General features: G+C 39.2%; 1 protein-coding gene across 2 annotated transcripts in view; it reads right to left on the reverse strand.

The window, feature by feature from the left end:
* The window catches only part of MAGI3 (membrane associated guanylate kinase, WW and PDZ domain containing 3), a 234,557-nt gene that overhangs the window by 20,150 nt on the left and 201,814 nt on the right, over window positions 1-12,593 (reverse strand). For both annotated transcript variants that reach the window (XM_032421255.1, XM_032421249.1), the window contains exons 12-15: window positions 11,945-12,101; window positions 9,711-9,802; window positions 7,851-8,043; window positions 5,415-5,603 (exon numbers count right to left, since the gene is read on the reverse strand). In XM_032421255.1, coding sequence (XP_032277146.1) covers window positions 5,415-5,603; window positions 7,851-8,043; window positions 9,711-9,802; window positions 11,945-12,101 — 631 coding nt within the window. The remainder of the gene's footprint in view (window positions 1-5,414; window positions 5,604-7,850; window positions 8,044-9,710; window positions 9,803-11,944; window positions 12,102-12,593) is intronic.

Here is a 12,593-nt window from a genome sequence, read left to right on the forward strand (position 1 = left end):
TTCCTAACAATCCTGTTTGAAGGCTACTGACCTCCCTGATATTTACGATACTCTCCCACGAAACTGATGCTTCTTGCTTATTGTTGGCCATTGAGGCTGCATCCTATTTTGACTATTTTGGAAACTGCCACAACGAGACCATCTTTGGTTCTGCTGAAGGGGTATTTACTCCCACGGGGGGCCTTGTAAATAAATGCAGTTCAAATTCAAGGTTAGGACTCAGAAGTTACTGCCCAGAAATCCATGCATGGTGAAATGACTGACCGTTAAATCCTACTTAGTTCTGTAGCAAAATTCCTTTTGTTTGTGCCTTTAGATTTTTGGGAAAGGTGAAGGGAATCAGAACATGAAATGTTTAACGTTGAGATTATTTGGCTCAGGGATAAAATCCTGCCCTGAATGCACAAAGCGGAGTCTAAGACATTTGCAAAGACACACCGCACAGTTCTACTGGCTCATGATGCTGAAGGCTTTCCTAGACTATGAAGACACTTTGCTGTTATGGCTTAAAACGAGTTCTCAGACATTCAGGAAATCTTGTCAAAATATCTTTCACCCCTTTTAATAAGGGGCATTTGTATTAAGAAGTGTTCCTCCCATGTTCCTTAAGAATTTCCTTACCTGGATCGGTAAACTTGTCGGGCATTTGCCTCCTGCTGACTACTGATTGTTACGAATAGGGATAATTAATATTTAAAATGGCACTCTATGTTTAATTTTCATAGTAAAATGGGCTCCTTACTAGTATTTCTGAGTCATAGTAGGTGTATGTCAGGGACATTTTAATAGGCCTTCATTTGAACTGGAAGTTATTCTTGGCTGTGATTTATAGCCCCACAGACAGGGCCATTCCCTGGCTCTTCTAAGATTCTACAGTGAGGGATTTTATCCTAAATAGAGGAAGTCAATGTTGGAAGCAAGTGCCTTTTAGCTCTGAATTATATCAAGCACTTATTATACCATTTTCCTTAAAACAAAGTAATTAGAAAAGCACCCGAGCAGTACGGGCCACGTCCTGTGCCAGGCGGTATGAGCAATTTGCAGAGAGGACAGCAGGTCAGAAGCGTATGCTGAGGGGCACCTGGGTGGCTCAGTCGGTTAAGCGTCTGCCTTTGGCTCAAGTCATGATCCCAGGGCCCTGGGATCAAGCCCCGCATTGGGCTCCCTGCTTGGCGGGGGAGGGGAGCCTGCTTCTCCCTCTCCTCCCTGCTTGGGCTCTCTCTCTCAAATAAATAAATAAAATCTTAAAAAAAAAAAAAGAAGGAACATATGCTGAACCAGACAGTGGCCCTGTGGTGACCTTCTACCTCAATACCTTAGTTATTCTCCTTCTTAGAAAAGATCTACTGGGGGGCGCCTGGGTGGCTCAGTTGGTTAAGCGACTGCCTTCGGCTCAGGTCATGATCCTGGAGTCCCAGGATCGAGTCCCGCATCGGGCTCCCTGCTCAGCGGGGAGTCTGCTTCTCCCTCTGACCCTCCTCCCTCTCATGCTCTCTGTCTCTCATTCTCTCTCAAATAAATAAATAAAAAAATCTTTAAAAAAAAAAAAAAAAAGAAAAGATCTACTGGTACGTGCTGTTCATTCTAGTTGCCCTGAGAAGAAAATCATTCAGCCCCTTGACACGCTGAAAGGGGTTTGGTCAGACTTGGGAAAGCATCAAACAAAATGAATCTCTGACGTCTCAGTGGCTCCTTTCTCATCATGTGAGCAATGTGCTCAAAGGGAATCAGCAAATCTTGGCACAGAACTTTCTGAAGGGTTAGTTGTCTGGGTGAAGGAAGGTAAAAGTAGTCAGATTATTATAGTCTCGGCGTTGACAGCTGTATTATCAAAACAGTTAAAAACAGCAAAGAGACCAGTAGAAGGATAACTTTTGAATAGACTGGCAAGTTTTCAAGGTAACCCTGTAGAGTACACATAGCTAGGGAAAAGTCTGAAGTCCTGCCTTGCTTTTGTTGATATACAAAGTCCACAGGCGTTGGCCATAAAACCAATTTATCCGTCTTCATTCATCTTTGGCCTAAATCTTCTCCCAGACTGGCTTGTCCAGCTGTTGAGGTCACTTCAGTGCTCTTAAAACATTTCTTTCGGGAAAAGAAAGGACAGTAACTGGAAATGTCCCCTCTCAAAGAATCCTTTGCAACCAGAACTGAAAAGTATATGCTAAAGAAAAGAAACACTAAAACCTCTGAAGCACTAGCAAAGTAAAAACTAGGCAAGCCTTTTCATCCTAAATAGAGGTCTTTTCTAGGTACTCTGTTCACTGAGCACTTGCACAAGCTGGGGCTAGGGCTAGGGCAGTAAGGGTGCTGGACCAGATCCCTGATCTTTGAAAAAGTCAACCGCAGAGAATCTCAGAATTTCCTTCTTTCTTTCTTTCTTTTTTTTTTTTTTAAGATTTTATTTATTTATTTGTCAGAGAGAGAGAGAGAGAGTACAAGCAGGGTGAGGGGGGAGAGGAAGAAGCCGACTCCCCGCTGAGCAGGGAGCCTGATGTGGGGCTCGATCCCAGGACCCTGGGATCATGACCTGAGCTGAAGGCAGGCGCTTAACTGACTGAGCCACCCAGGCACCCCGAGAATCTCAGAATTTCATGACTGGTGTCAGAGATGCCTTCGGGAACTCTGCTTGGGACAAATGTCACCAGAAAATACATTTAATCAGAAGAAAGAAATAACCTATCCTGAACAGAGTACCAATCCATACCAAGACAAGGTCTATAAAGAATGATCTATTCTGAGAGCTTTCCTACCTTTTCACCTGTGCTAACTCTTGTCTAAAGCGCACCTTCTGTGTAATGCAGTTTGCAGGACTGCTCAGTCTTCGGGAGTGAAAGCTCCTCATCCAAGCCCCCCAGGGTCCTCCTTTTATCTATACAAGATGCATGGCATCCCAAGAAGGAGGCTTGCAGGGCTCAGCATTCCATGAGATTATCAACTAGCATTTCAGTGAAATTACCAATTCTGGGTTTGCACCAATGACTGAAAAGCTCAAGTACTTTATATAAAATTCACGGGCACCCGAAGCCTAATTTACCATTCAGGTTGATAATTAATGAGCTGCAAACACTCATTTCCTGCACACATGAGCTGCTGCCTCAATCTTACATTTTAATTGGGCTTTCTTTCCCATCTTGTTACTCAAGTATTGATAAACTTTTTAAAGTTTCTTAAAGAAAAAAAAAAAGCAAGAGACAGTGACAAACAATTTTATAAATAACACAATGGTGATAGCAGCAGAAGCTCCCAACAGCTAACATTTATTGAAGGTCCAGGCTAAGGCTCACATGCATGATCTCCTTTAATCCTCAGACTCCTATGAGACAGGAAGTGTTATCATCATCCTCATCTTAGAGAGGAAATTGGAGCTCTTGGAGGGTAAGTAATTTGCCCAAGATCAGACAGCTATTAAAAGACATAAGCAGGGCTTGAATCTGAGTTTGTCTGATTCCAGAGCCCAACAGCTAATGACACTATCTTATACAGAGATCCAGCATCTATGGTACACAAAACCATCAAAATAGTAAGAAACAATTAAAATGAATAAATATAAAAATATTTGAAAAATTTAAATATAGACAAACATACACAAATAAAAAGAATATACTTAATACATATTAAGATGCAACATACATTTTAAATATAAACGAATAATATAAAAATGTTAAACCTATATAAGTAATGCAACTTATTTTACTGAATTCCTCTATATTGCTTTGTTTTATGGTAGGCCCTAGACTCTTCCCTAATTTCAGCAGTCCTAGGAAAGGAGTCTCTTCAGTATAAAAAGCGGCTAGCATGTCTCACACTGAGTAATAATCTTGCACTGTTTTTGTTAATCTGAATGCATGGGATTCTTGGATGGCATGAGAATGAAGATATGGTTATCTAAAATGGTTACCTGGTTTGGGAAATACTGATTTCCAAAGCTTTAATACAAAATCCACCAAAAACCTGCTTTCTTTCATTTTTCCAACACAGGCCACATAATCATCCTCAGAGCATCAGTGACAGTTCCAGTTCCAAGCGTTACCATAGCAACTGCTTTTGGAAAATGGAAACTAGTATCCGTGAGCAGTGACCTGATACTATAGTAATAACTCATCCATGTCACAGAATCTTCTTCCTTCACACACTTGCATTAATTTTAGCAAGATTTTTGCAAATTGGTTTGGCTTCCAACACTCCTGCAAGGGTTTTCTTCTTTTTCTAAGATTTTAGTGACCCTCTAGTCTAAGAGGATCTCACTACGCGGGATATAATCAAATCCACTGGCAAAGGCAAGCACACATTTTCCTGTGGTCAAAGATGTTTACCATTTGACTTGGAAAAATAAAGTCACCAGACAAGTATGATAGATCAATCTCAATTTTCTGGTTCTCATCTTATATTCATTTGGATCTTATAATTATATTTATTTATTTATTTTAAATTTTTATTGTTATGTTAATCCCCATACATTACATCATTAGTTTTTGATGTAGTGTTCCATGATTCATTGTTTGTGCATAACACCCAGTGCTCCATGCAGAACGTGCCCTCTTTAATACCCATCACCAGGCTAACCCATCTTCCCACCCCTCTCCCCTCTAGAACCCTCAGTTTGTTTTTCAGAGTCCATCGTCTCTCATGGTTCATCTTGGATATTATAATTATATTTAAAGATGATTATTTCTTAGAAACATAAAGGCAAGACAAATATTTAATTTGCTGGACTGTAACAGCCCTGAACAGACTAGAGGTAAGTCCTTCTTTGTTGAAGGAATTAATACATACATTCATCCTTCCCAGGTGACAGCATTCTGTTAAACTGGGTTCAGGATATTTAGATTAATGCTTAAAGTTCTGACAAAATTTTTACCTTTCACTGACGCATCTATAAAAGATAAAAATGCCTCTTGTCATTCAAGAAGGTTCCTTTATAGCTGGAATGTGGCAATTATGATTAAACAACACAAAAGGACTATTTAAGACATATTTGGGTCAAGATTTTTCTATTAATCTGTTTTGCTTCTTCTCAACTACTTCTAGCATTTAATTCATTTCTGCATACGCAGTTTCTCCTAATAAAAAAAAAACAAACCAAAAACCTATGCCTCCTTATTTGAAAAAACTCAGCATCGTCCTTTGCTGAATCTCATAGGGCACGCCCCCCCATATCCTGCCACGGTATAATCTGGGTGCAAATGGAGCCGCTAAGACTGATGTTATGGAATCTGAGATGATAGCTAAACCTGAGGCCTGGAAGTTCAGATTCAGACTACCTGGTTTTGAAAATAAAGAAAATATTCATCGTTCTTAAAAAGATAAGTCTCTAAGGCAATTTATACATAATTCCTAATTAGTTTCACGAAGCCCACTGGGAGACTCAGAAAACTGAAATTGCAGGGACGGTAGGATACAGCAGCCCTTACCTCCTGGAGGTGGTTTGTTTTTGGAGGTGAGGATGACAAAGCCAAATCCTTCATTTTCCTTTCGGTGCAAGACTACATCATAGGCCTCCTGCGGAGCAGGCCTGGCTGGGACCTCTGCTCGGTTCAGGCGGGGTGAGCCATTCTGTGTTGAAAGGAAGGCTTGAGAGCTGTCATCCTCAGGTTGTTTCTCTATAATAAACATGACCAATTCTGATATTTCTGGAACATCATAATTTTTGTTAACTAAAGTGTTTCTGCGCTAAGTCTCTCACAGGAAAATGTAGATTCGAATAACCTATAGCCTAGAGAAACAATCCCCCCACGTGAGCTCTGGACATCATCGGGCGCAGCTGTAGGCTGCACCAGTGGGTCGACAACTTCAATACTCTGCCAGTGTATAACCGAAGAATGGGAGGTCTTCTCGTTTTAAAGGAAGCTTTTCGAAGCTTCCATGAAAGTTCATGGTAAACCAATTCTTCTTGAAATTGTCTTAATTCCAGCAGGATTCTGACCAGTAATTTAAACAAAAGTTGGTAATGAAAACTGACCCGGTACACTTCCTTTTAAAATCAATGTTAAATATAACTTAGTGCAGGACGAAGGTTATATATATTTTATATATATAATATATAAAATATAAAATATATATACAATAAATTATATTATTTTTATATTTATATATAATATGAATATAATACATAATAAATATATTTATATATTATATATTATAAATATAATATTATATATATATATATATATATATATATATAATAAAACTGAATAATGTGATGCTGGGGTCACTGCACCAGGGCAGAGGTGCTGCCCCTCACTGGTTGAGAAGTTAGAATGTGTTTTACAGCTGCAATCTTGCTGATTGATGATACCAGATGCGCTAACCATCAGCAGCCCTCTGCCTACCCCGTCCAGCATATGACAAGCTGTCCACATGAAGAGCCAATTTTCCTAGGCATAGAATAGGTCATAGGAATCCCCAGCAAATGGAGAATTAACTTACACCTTTTTTTCTTATTCAAGTATGACATCAGAATTCAAGAAAGAATAACACAAGTTAGTCCTAACTGATTAAAAAAAAAACAAATTTTGTGCCATAATTTGATCCGAGCCATCATTAACAAAATAAGCCGCCCCTGAGGAATACCCACTTCTAAGTGCTCTTTTGGCTCAAAATCTACATGCTTCTGAGATTATGTTTTAGAATTTCAACAAAGTGCTGCCCAACATCCAATCATTAATGAAAAATAAAGGTTTGGTTTTGTTTTGTTTTTGTATAATGCGTGGTTATAATGAATTAGCTAAATGCCTCCAATAATATCAAACTACTACGAAACTTCTTCATGATGCTTTCCGGGAGAGAGCCAGCCTCTGGCTGTAACAACATTTTTTACTGCATGTGTTTATGTTCTGTCTCCAACACAACCAACGCTGCATTAAAATCTGAGTCTCTAAATGCCTGATACTTAGGGAAACAGGCAGGCCTTTCCTTTGGATGTTGCAATCAAAAACACCGTGCCTCATTTTTAAGAGTAATGCAAGTATTCATCAAGTCAACAAACATTCGTTGATGTCCACTCTGTGCTGGGCAGGCACTGTTTTATGTGTGGGGGTACAGCAGTTAACTAAATGCATAAATACCCCTACCTCGATGAGGCTTACACTCTCGTGCTCCAGGGTTGTCTTTTTAAAATCTTAAAGTGGCAAGAATTCACTTCTAAAAATTCTGGTGTAATATTCACAAAGCTACTGATGAGAAAAATGTATTCACAGCCTTATGTAATGGTTTAGACCCCGGGCTCTACAATTAAACTCCCTGTTTTAATCCCTGGCCCTACTACTCACCAGTTATGTGTCTCTCAACCATTCTGTGGGTAACTGTAAAACTGAATAATGACAGGATTTACAGCCTAGTGTTGTAAAGACTAAATAAAAGAATCGGTATGTCTCAGACAGAGTGAAGCACTCAATAAATGTTTTTATTTTTTAATGTTAAATGACATTATATTAAAAATTCTCAAATAGAAACATTCTGCCCTCTTTGAATACTTAGCAATTCATCAGGATCCAAAATTTTTTTATATTCAGCTCAAGGGATCTCTTGGTATGACTAAAAAACTATATTTGCTTTTAAGAAAACAGACTTTAACTTGATATTCCCGTCTACAATACCACCTTGGCAAAATCTGTCAATACGTTAATATAGTCTTAATACAGAGGCCCAAATTTTGTCTCTTTAATAGTAGTATTATTTCTGGATCCTTTTGACCTTAAATGGCCTTCCATGATGAGGCTCTGGATCACACCAAATGGCTTATCTGATACACTAGGAAACATACTAAAATACCTGCAAAACCATATAGAAAATGGCCTAAGTCTCTTTGTTTCTTGATTAACCTATAAAGCGGGAACAGGCTCACATACCACCATAGAAGATCTTTCTTCTGACAGTTAATAGCACGTGGCCATTTCGAGCCGCCGTTGTCATGAGATCCAAGACTTGTTTGTGAGACTTCCCTTTCACGGGAATCCCATCAATGCACATCAGCTCGTCAGCTGCACGGAGCCGACCATCTTTCTCGGCTGCGCCCAGAGGAATGATGGCCCCGATGTAGATCTGATAAGAAAACAAAGTGTAGGTTGGTCTCTACAGTCAACTAAGATCTACTACGACCCTTAAAACTAAGTTAAAGACTTCCTGACCCAGTACTACGCAAACTAATGTATTTTTGCAGTTCAACTATGAACATCTGAGAAAGGTAATATCTTAGAAAGTGACCCTTCTCTAAAAGGGCACTTCACATCACCACACTACATGATCCCTTCTGGATCTTCAGGGATACGTAGACACAAGGTGGAAAATGCAAAGCTGTTCAATAACTTAAAAACTGCCACTATCACTTTTAGCAATACAACAAAAGACACTGAATTCAGAAAATGCAGTTCTGTGGAACAGCTACTAAAAAGTACAAAAAGTGTACTGAATGCAGCAGCAAAGGTTTTCTACACACCGTTCACCGCAGTTGGGATAATTCTCAAGAAACTCCCATTCCATACGGTTACTAGTGGAAATTCAGTAATATACAACCCAGAAACATTTCTTGTTCCTAAATCTCAAAGCAGTAGATATATCTCGGGGGAACAGAGTGGCCTGAGGTCCACTTACATCGAGGTAAACAGATCTGGCTCATTTTGTTTGCCGGCAATTAGAATCCTGTTATTAGGGAATCCTGAATGTTTGGGCTAGTTTCAGAGCTGCTAAAACCTGACATTTAAGAGAAGGGTTTCTCCCAAGTTGTTTGATATAAATTCTGAAAATGTCTTAGTCACCACTATATGTACCAACAAAATAGGAAGCATTAAAACAAAATCATGTCTTCCACCAAGAACAATTGCCCTGTATAAGTTGACCTGCCTTGAGCTTTATTTGTCTCTTATAATTGTTTTAACTATAGCCAATATGGCTAATTAGAACATATTTATAATACATAAATCAACTATTCTATCCAGAAATAGAAAGAAGCCTGTCATTTTAAAAGGTTATTGTTACTCACCTATCTTCCAAGCATGATAATAATGTCTTTCTTATATCACACAGAAAAAACTTAAATATGTTCTCCAACTCTACAAAGTACATTACTTCTCTGTCATTCAAACTAAGGGCAAAACTTAAAAATAGAAGCCATTACATTTGTTCTCTAAACTTTATGTGAGAATTGTGTACGAAGTTCTGTATTTTAAATGCTTTACAAACATAACCCTTATGCTTTCTGAACAGAAATATCAATTATTTCATATTTTCCTAGTTTCATAGGTATAGCGGATGAAATGGCACGCAAAGTACTGAGCATGAAAATGTCAACCCATTAATAAGAGTAAGTGACAGAATATGCAAAGGCTCATGCCACCTGTTTATGGAGCATTCAAAGGACAGACCGATGGTGGTAAACAGGATGCTTCTTTCTTAGAGAAGGCAAAGGTCTTAAAATTTAACAAAGGCAAAGGGAAATAAAAATTGAAAATAAGCTGTAGGCACGTAGAGAAAGACAGAAATTAATTACTGCCCAATTTACAGTGGACATATTCAGTTCTAGCCTCAGCCACACCAAGGTAACTGGGAGACCATCACACTAACAGAAATGCAGTTCTTCCTCTCATTCATGAGATGCTTAGAGAAATCAAAATCTTAAAAAAAAAAAAAAAAAAGAACAAAATCACCATATTCTACCAAATAGCCCCTAAAAGTTCATAGGAACGGTCAAATTCCGAAGTATGTGAACTTACAGACTGGTCCGGTCCCTCTCCTCCCAGTACCCGGAAGCCAAACCCCGACTCCTGTTTCCGAAGAAAAACATCCAAGTCCTTGGTGTTTGGTGCTAAGGAAAACCAGAAAAATATACAAATAAATAAGTAAAACAAAATACTTTGATTTATTTAAAAAGGATTACAATAAAACAATGCAATTATTTAGTAGGATATTACAGAGTTCAATAAACTATAACCTCAGAACTTTCTTGTAGGTGAAAACTTACACAAGAACATACCACTACATACTAGTACAAAAAAAAGTTCAATCCTAAATCTTTGTTTTCAGCTCTAAACAAAAGTTTGTATTGAGATTGCTCAGAAACATTTACCCCCACTCCCATTATGCTGCCATTAAGTCCTAATGCTTTCAAATCAATGTTGTGATATTAAATACAGAATCATCCAATTTAAGTTTGATATTTGATAGGTAGAAATTATCTAAATTAACATTTGGACAAATCCTAGGAAAAGAGAGCCCATAAAATGCCTTAATTCTACTCCTAAACTAATACCTTTGTTTTTGAAAAGCATTCCATATTCGCTTAGCCTAATTTTGCAAACGGGTATTATTTTAAAAGAAAATAATGATCGCTAACACCTATCATCAGCCCCATTTTCTAGCTGTGGAAACTGAGGCCTAGATAAGTGGCCCAGTGTCAGGAAGCAAGTAAATGGCAGAGCTGAGATTTTGAGCCAACTTGATTTCTAGGGTCCAGGCTCTTCACCCCCCCATTCTGTCCCCCAAGGGAAGGTCGCATTCATCAGAATATTAAGTCCGGAAAATCTACTTCACAACTAAAATAATTTGACCTTCAAGAAAATATTGATGTTATTGACAAGCAAGAAGTCTTTGCTGGAAACATGTTGAGGAACTACATAAAACCTGAGATACCGTACGGGGTAAATCCTGATAATGTTCCTTAGAAGCAGTCTCTTTTGAGAAATGATTCCTATTAGAATTACAGAACTTTAGGGATAAAAGACTCTGGAACTCAACTCAGTTACTTTATGGGTGCAGCCTAAAGGGGCTGAGTAGTTTCTACCAATACTAAGAATATATCAGGCTATCAATGGCAAGTCAGAAGAAAGGGATTCCCCATAGTTCTATTAATTTAAATTACTGCTTTGCTGTGTTTGCATCTGGTTTTCATCTTTTGGAATATGGCCTGGGCCTATCAAGATAAAGATCTGGAACTGGTTAAATAACTATGAAGTCGATTATACATATTTCCACCTGTGTACAGAGTTTCCAAGGTAGATTTAGATCTATTTCTCAGAAACAAATTAATTTAAAAAAATTAAGCCTACGTAAGCTGCAATTTTACTTTGGAAAAGATTTATCATTTTAAGTAAATTAGCACAAAACTGAATTTCTGTCTTCTGCATGCTCTCTGCTCATCACCTCTCAGCTGGGCTCCTCTGAGCGGTCTACTCTGGTTTCCTCCTCAGGCTGCACACCCTCTGATTTACCATCCCTCTTACTCCCACCAGGAGAATCTCTCTGAAACGCAAGTCCAAGATGATCATCCCTACAAACCATTCCGAGGCTCTCCATCCTTTCTCTGATGGACTCCCGCTTCCTCAGAACGGCCTCGCCCACCCTCTTCAGCCTGCTTGCCCCTGCTCTCCGCTCAGGTTTCCTCTGCCAAATGCACCCAGCCGAACTGGGCTACTTGCAGAACTCGGGCCGGGCAAGGTCAATGTGCAAAGGTTACTCCTGCTTTCCTTCCCTTTTTCTCTGTCTCATAAACACCTCTTCGTCTTTGAAGATGTGGTTCCGGCTTAACTTCCTACGTGAAGCAGGATCTGACACTTCCTACCACCCCCAGTGGTAAAATTGACCATCTCCTCCTTTGGATCCCTGTGAGGCTCATTTGGACTTATTTATACACACTTCTTTGATTACATATTTGTCTTTTCCATTTAGGTTAATCATCTTTTTGGGCACAGGGCCTGTGGAACCTATTTATCTCTATAGTCCTAACACCTACTATGGTGTTAGGAAGATAGTAGGCACTTAATCCCTGGTTTTGAAAAAAAATGGATGAATGAATGTTGAATAGAAATGGAAGAAGCCCAGAGTTATATGAAAATGGGGATGAAGGAATAACTTTTCAATATGGTTTTGAAAGATGGAAAGGTCCCAGTTTTTCAGAAAATTCAAATTGATTTTGTCACATGCTGTCCCGAAATATTCCACAGCTACTTACGTTTATCTTCATATAAAGTCTTCGATTTCAGGTAGACCTCAGAAGGATCCAATTTCGGGGATCCTGACCTGATAATGCTGGGTGGAAAAGGCATAGGCTGGGGAATGGGCTCATTTATGGCCTCTAAACTTCCTGAATTTTCCTTTTTGTCTGTTTTCTGAAATGGAAAAGGGCCTTACTTAGTATTTTAGAAAACCAGATGGTCGATTAGTTCATAAAACTATTGTGTGAACCAGATGTGTCAACTGATGACAGGTGGGGAGGGGTATGGCAGGGTCAAAGCCACTGCAAAGTCTTGTAGGAATTTACCTTCATAGCCGTGTGCCCTTGGTTAAAACATATTTAACTTAAATTAGAAAAGATTTATACTGCCGTCAACCGAAGGGCCTGAATTAGTCCTAAGTTTACACGATCTTGCCCTTTCCTCCACCCCCAAGACACAAACGGACTTTGAGAAGAAGATGGGCAAGGACATAACCCAGGGCGGCAGCGTGTGGCAAGAGGGGGGCCCCAAGTGAACAGCCTCGTGAAGCTTTTGATCCACCCCACCTCCCCACTCACTCAATTTAATTCCCAGTGCAGATGTCTGAGATGCCATTCCTGCTCAGAAAATGGAGTAGGAAGTGTTACCTCTAATGTGGGCTATAAA

Source organism: Phoca vitulina, unplaced genomic scaffold (assembly GCF_004348235.1).
Source record: "Phoca vitulina isolate PV1807 unplaced genomic scaffold, GSC_HSeal_1.0 scaffold2, whole genome shotgun sequence".
Lineage (NCBI taxonomy): Eukaryota > Metazoa > Chordata > Mammalia > Carnivora > Phocidae > Phoca > Phoca vitulina.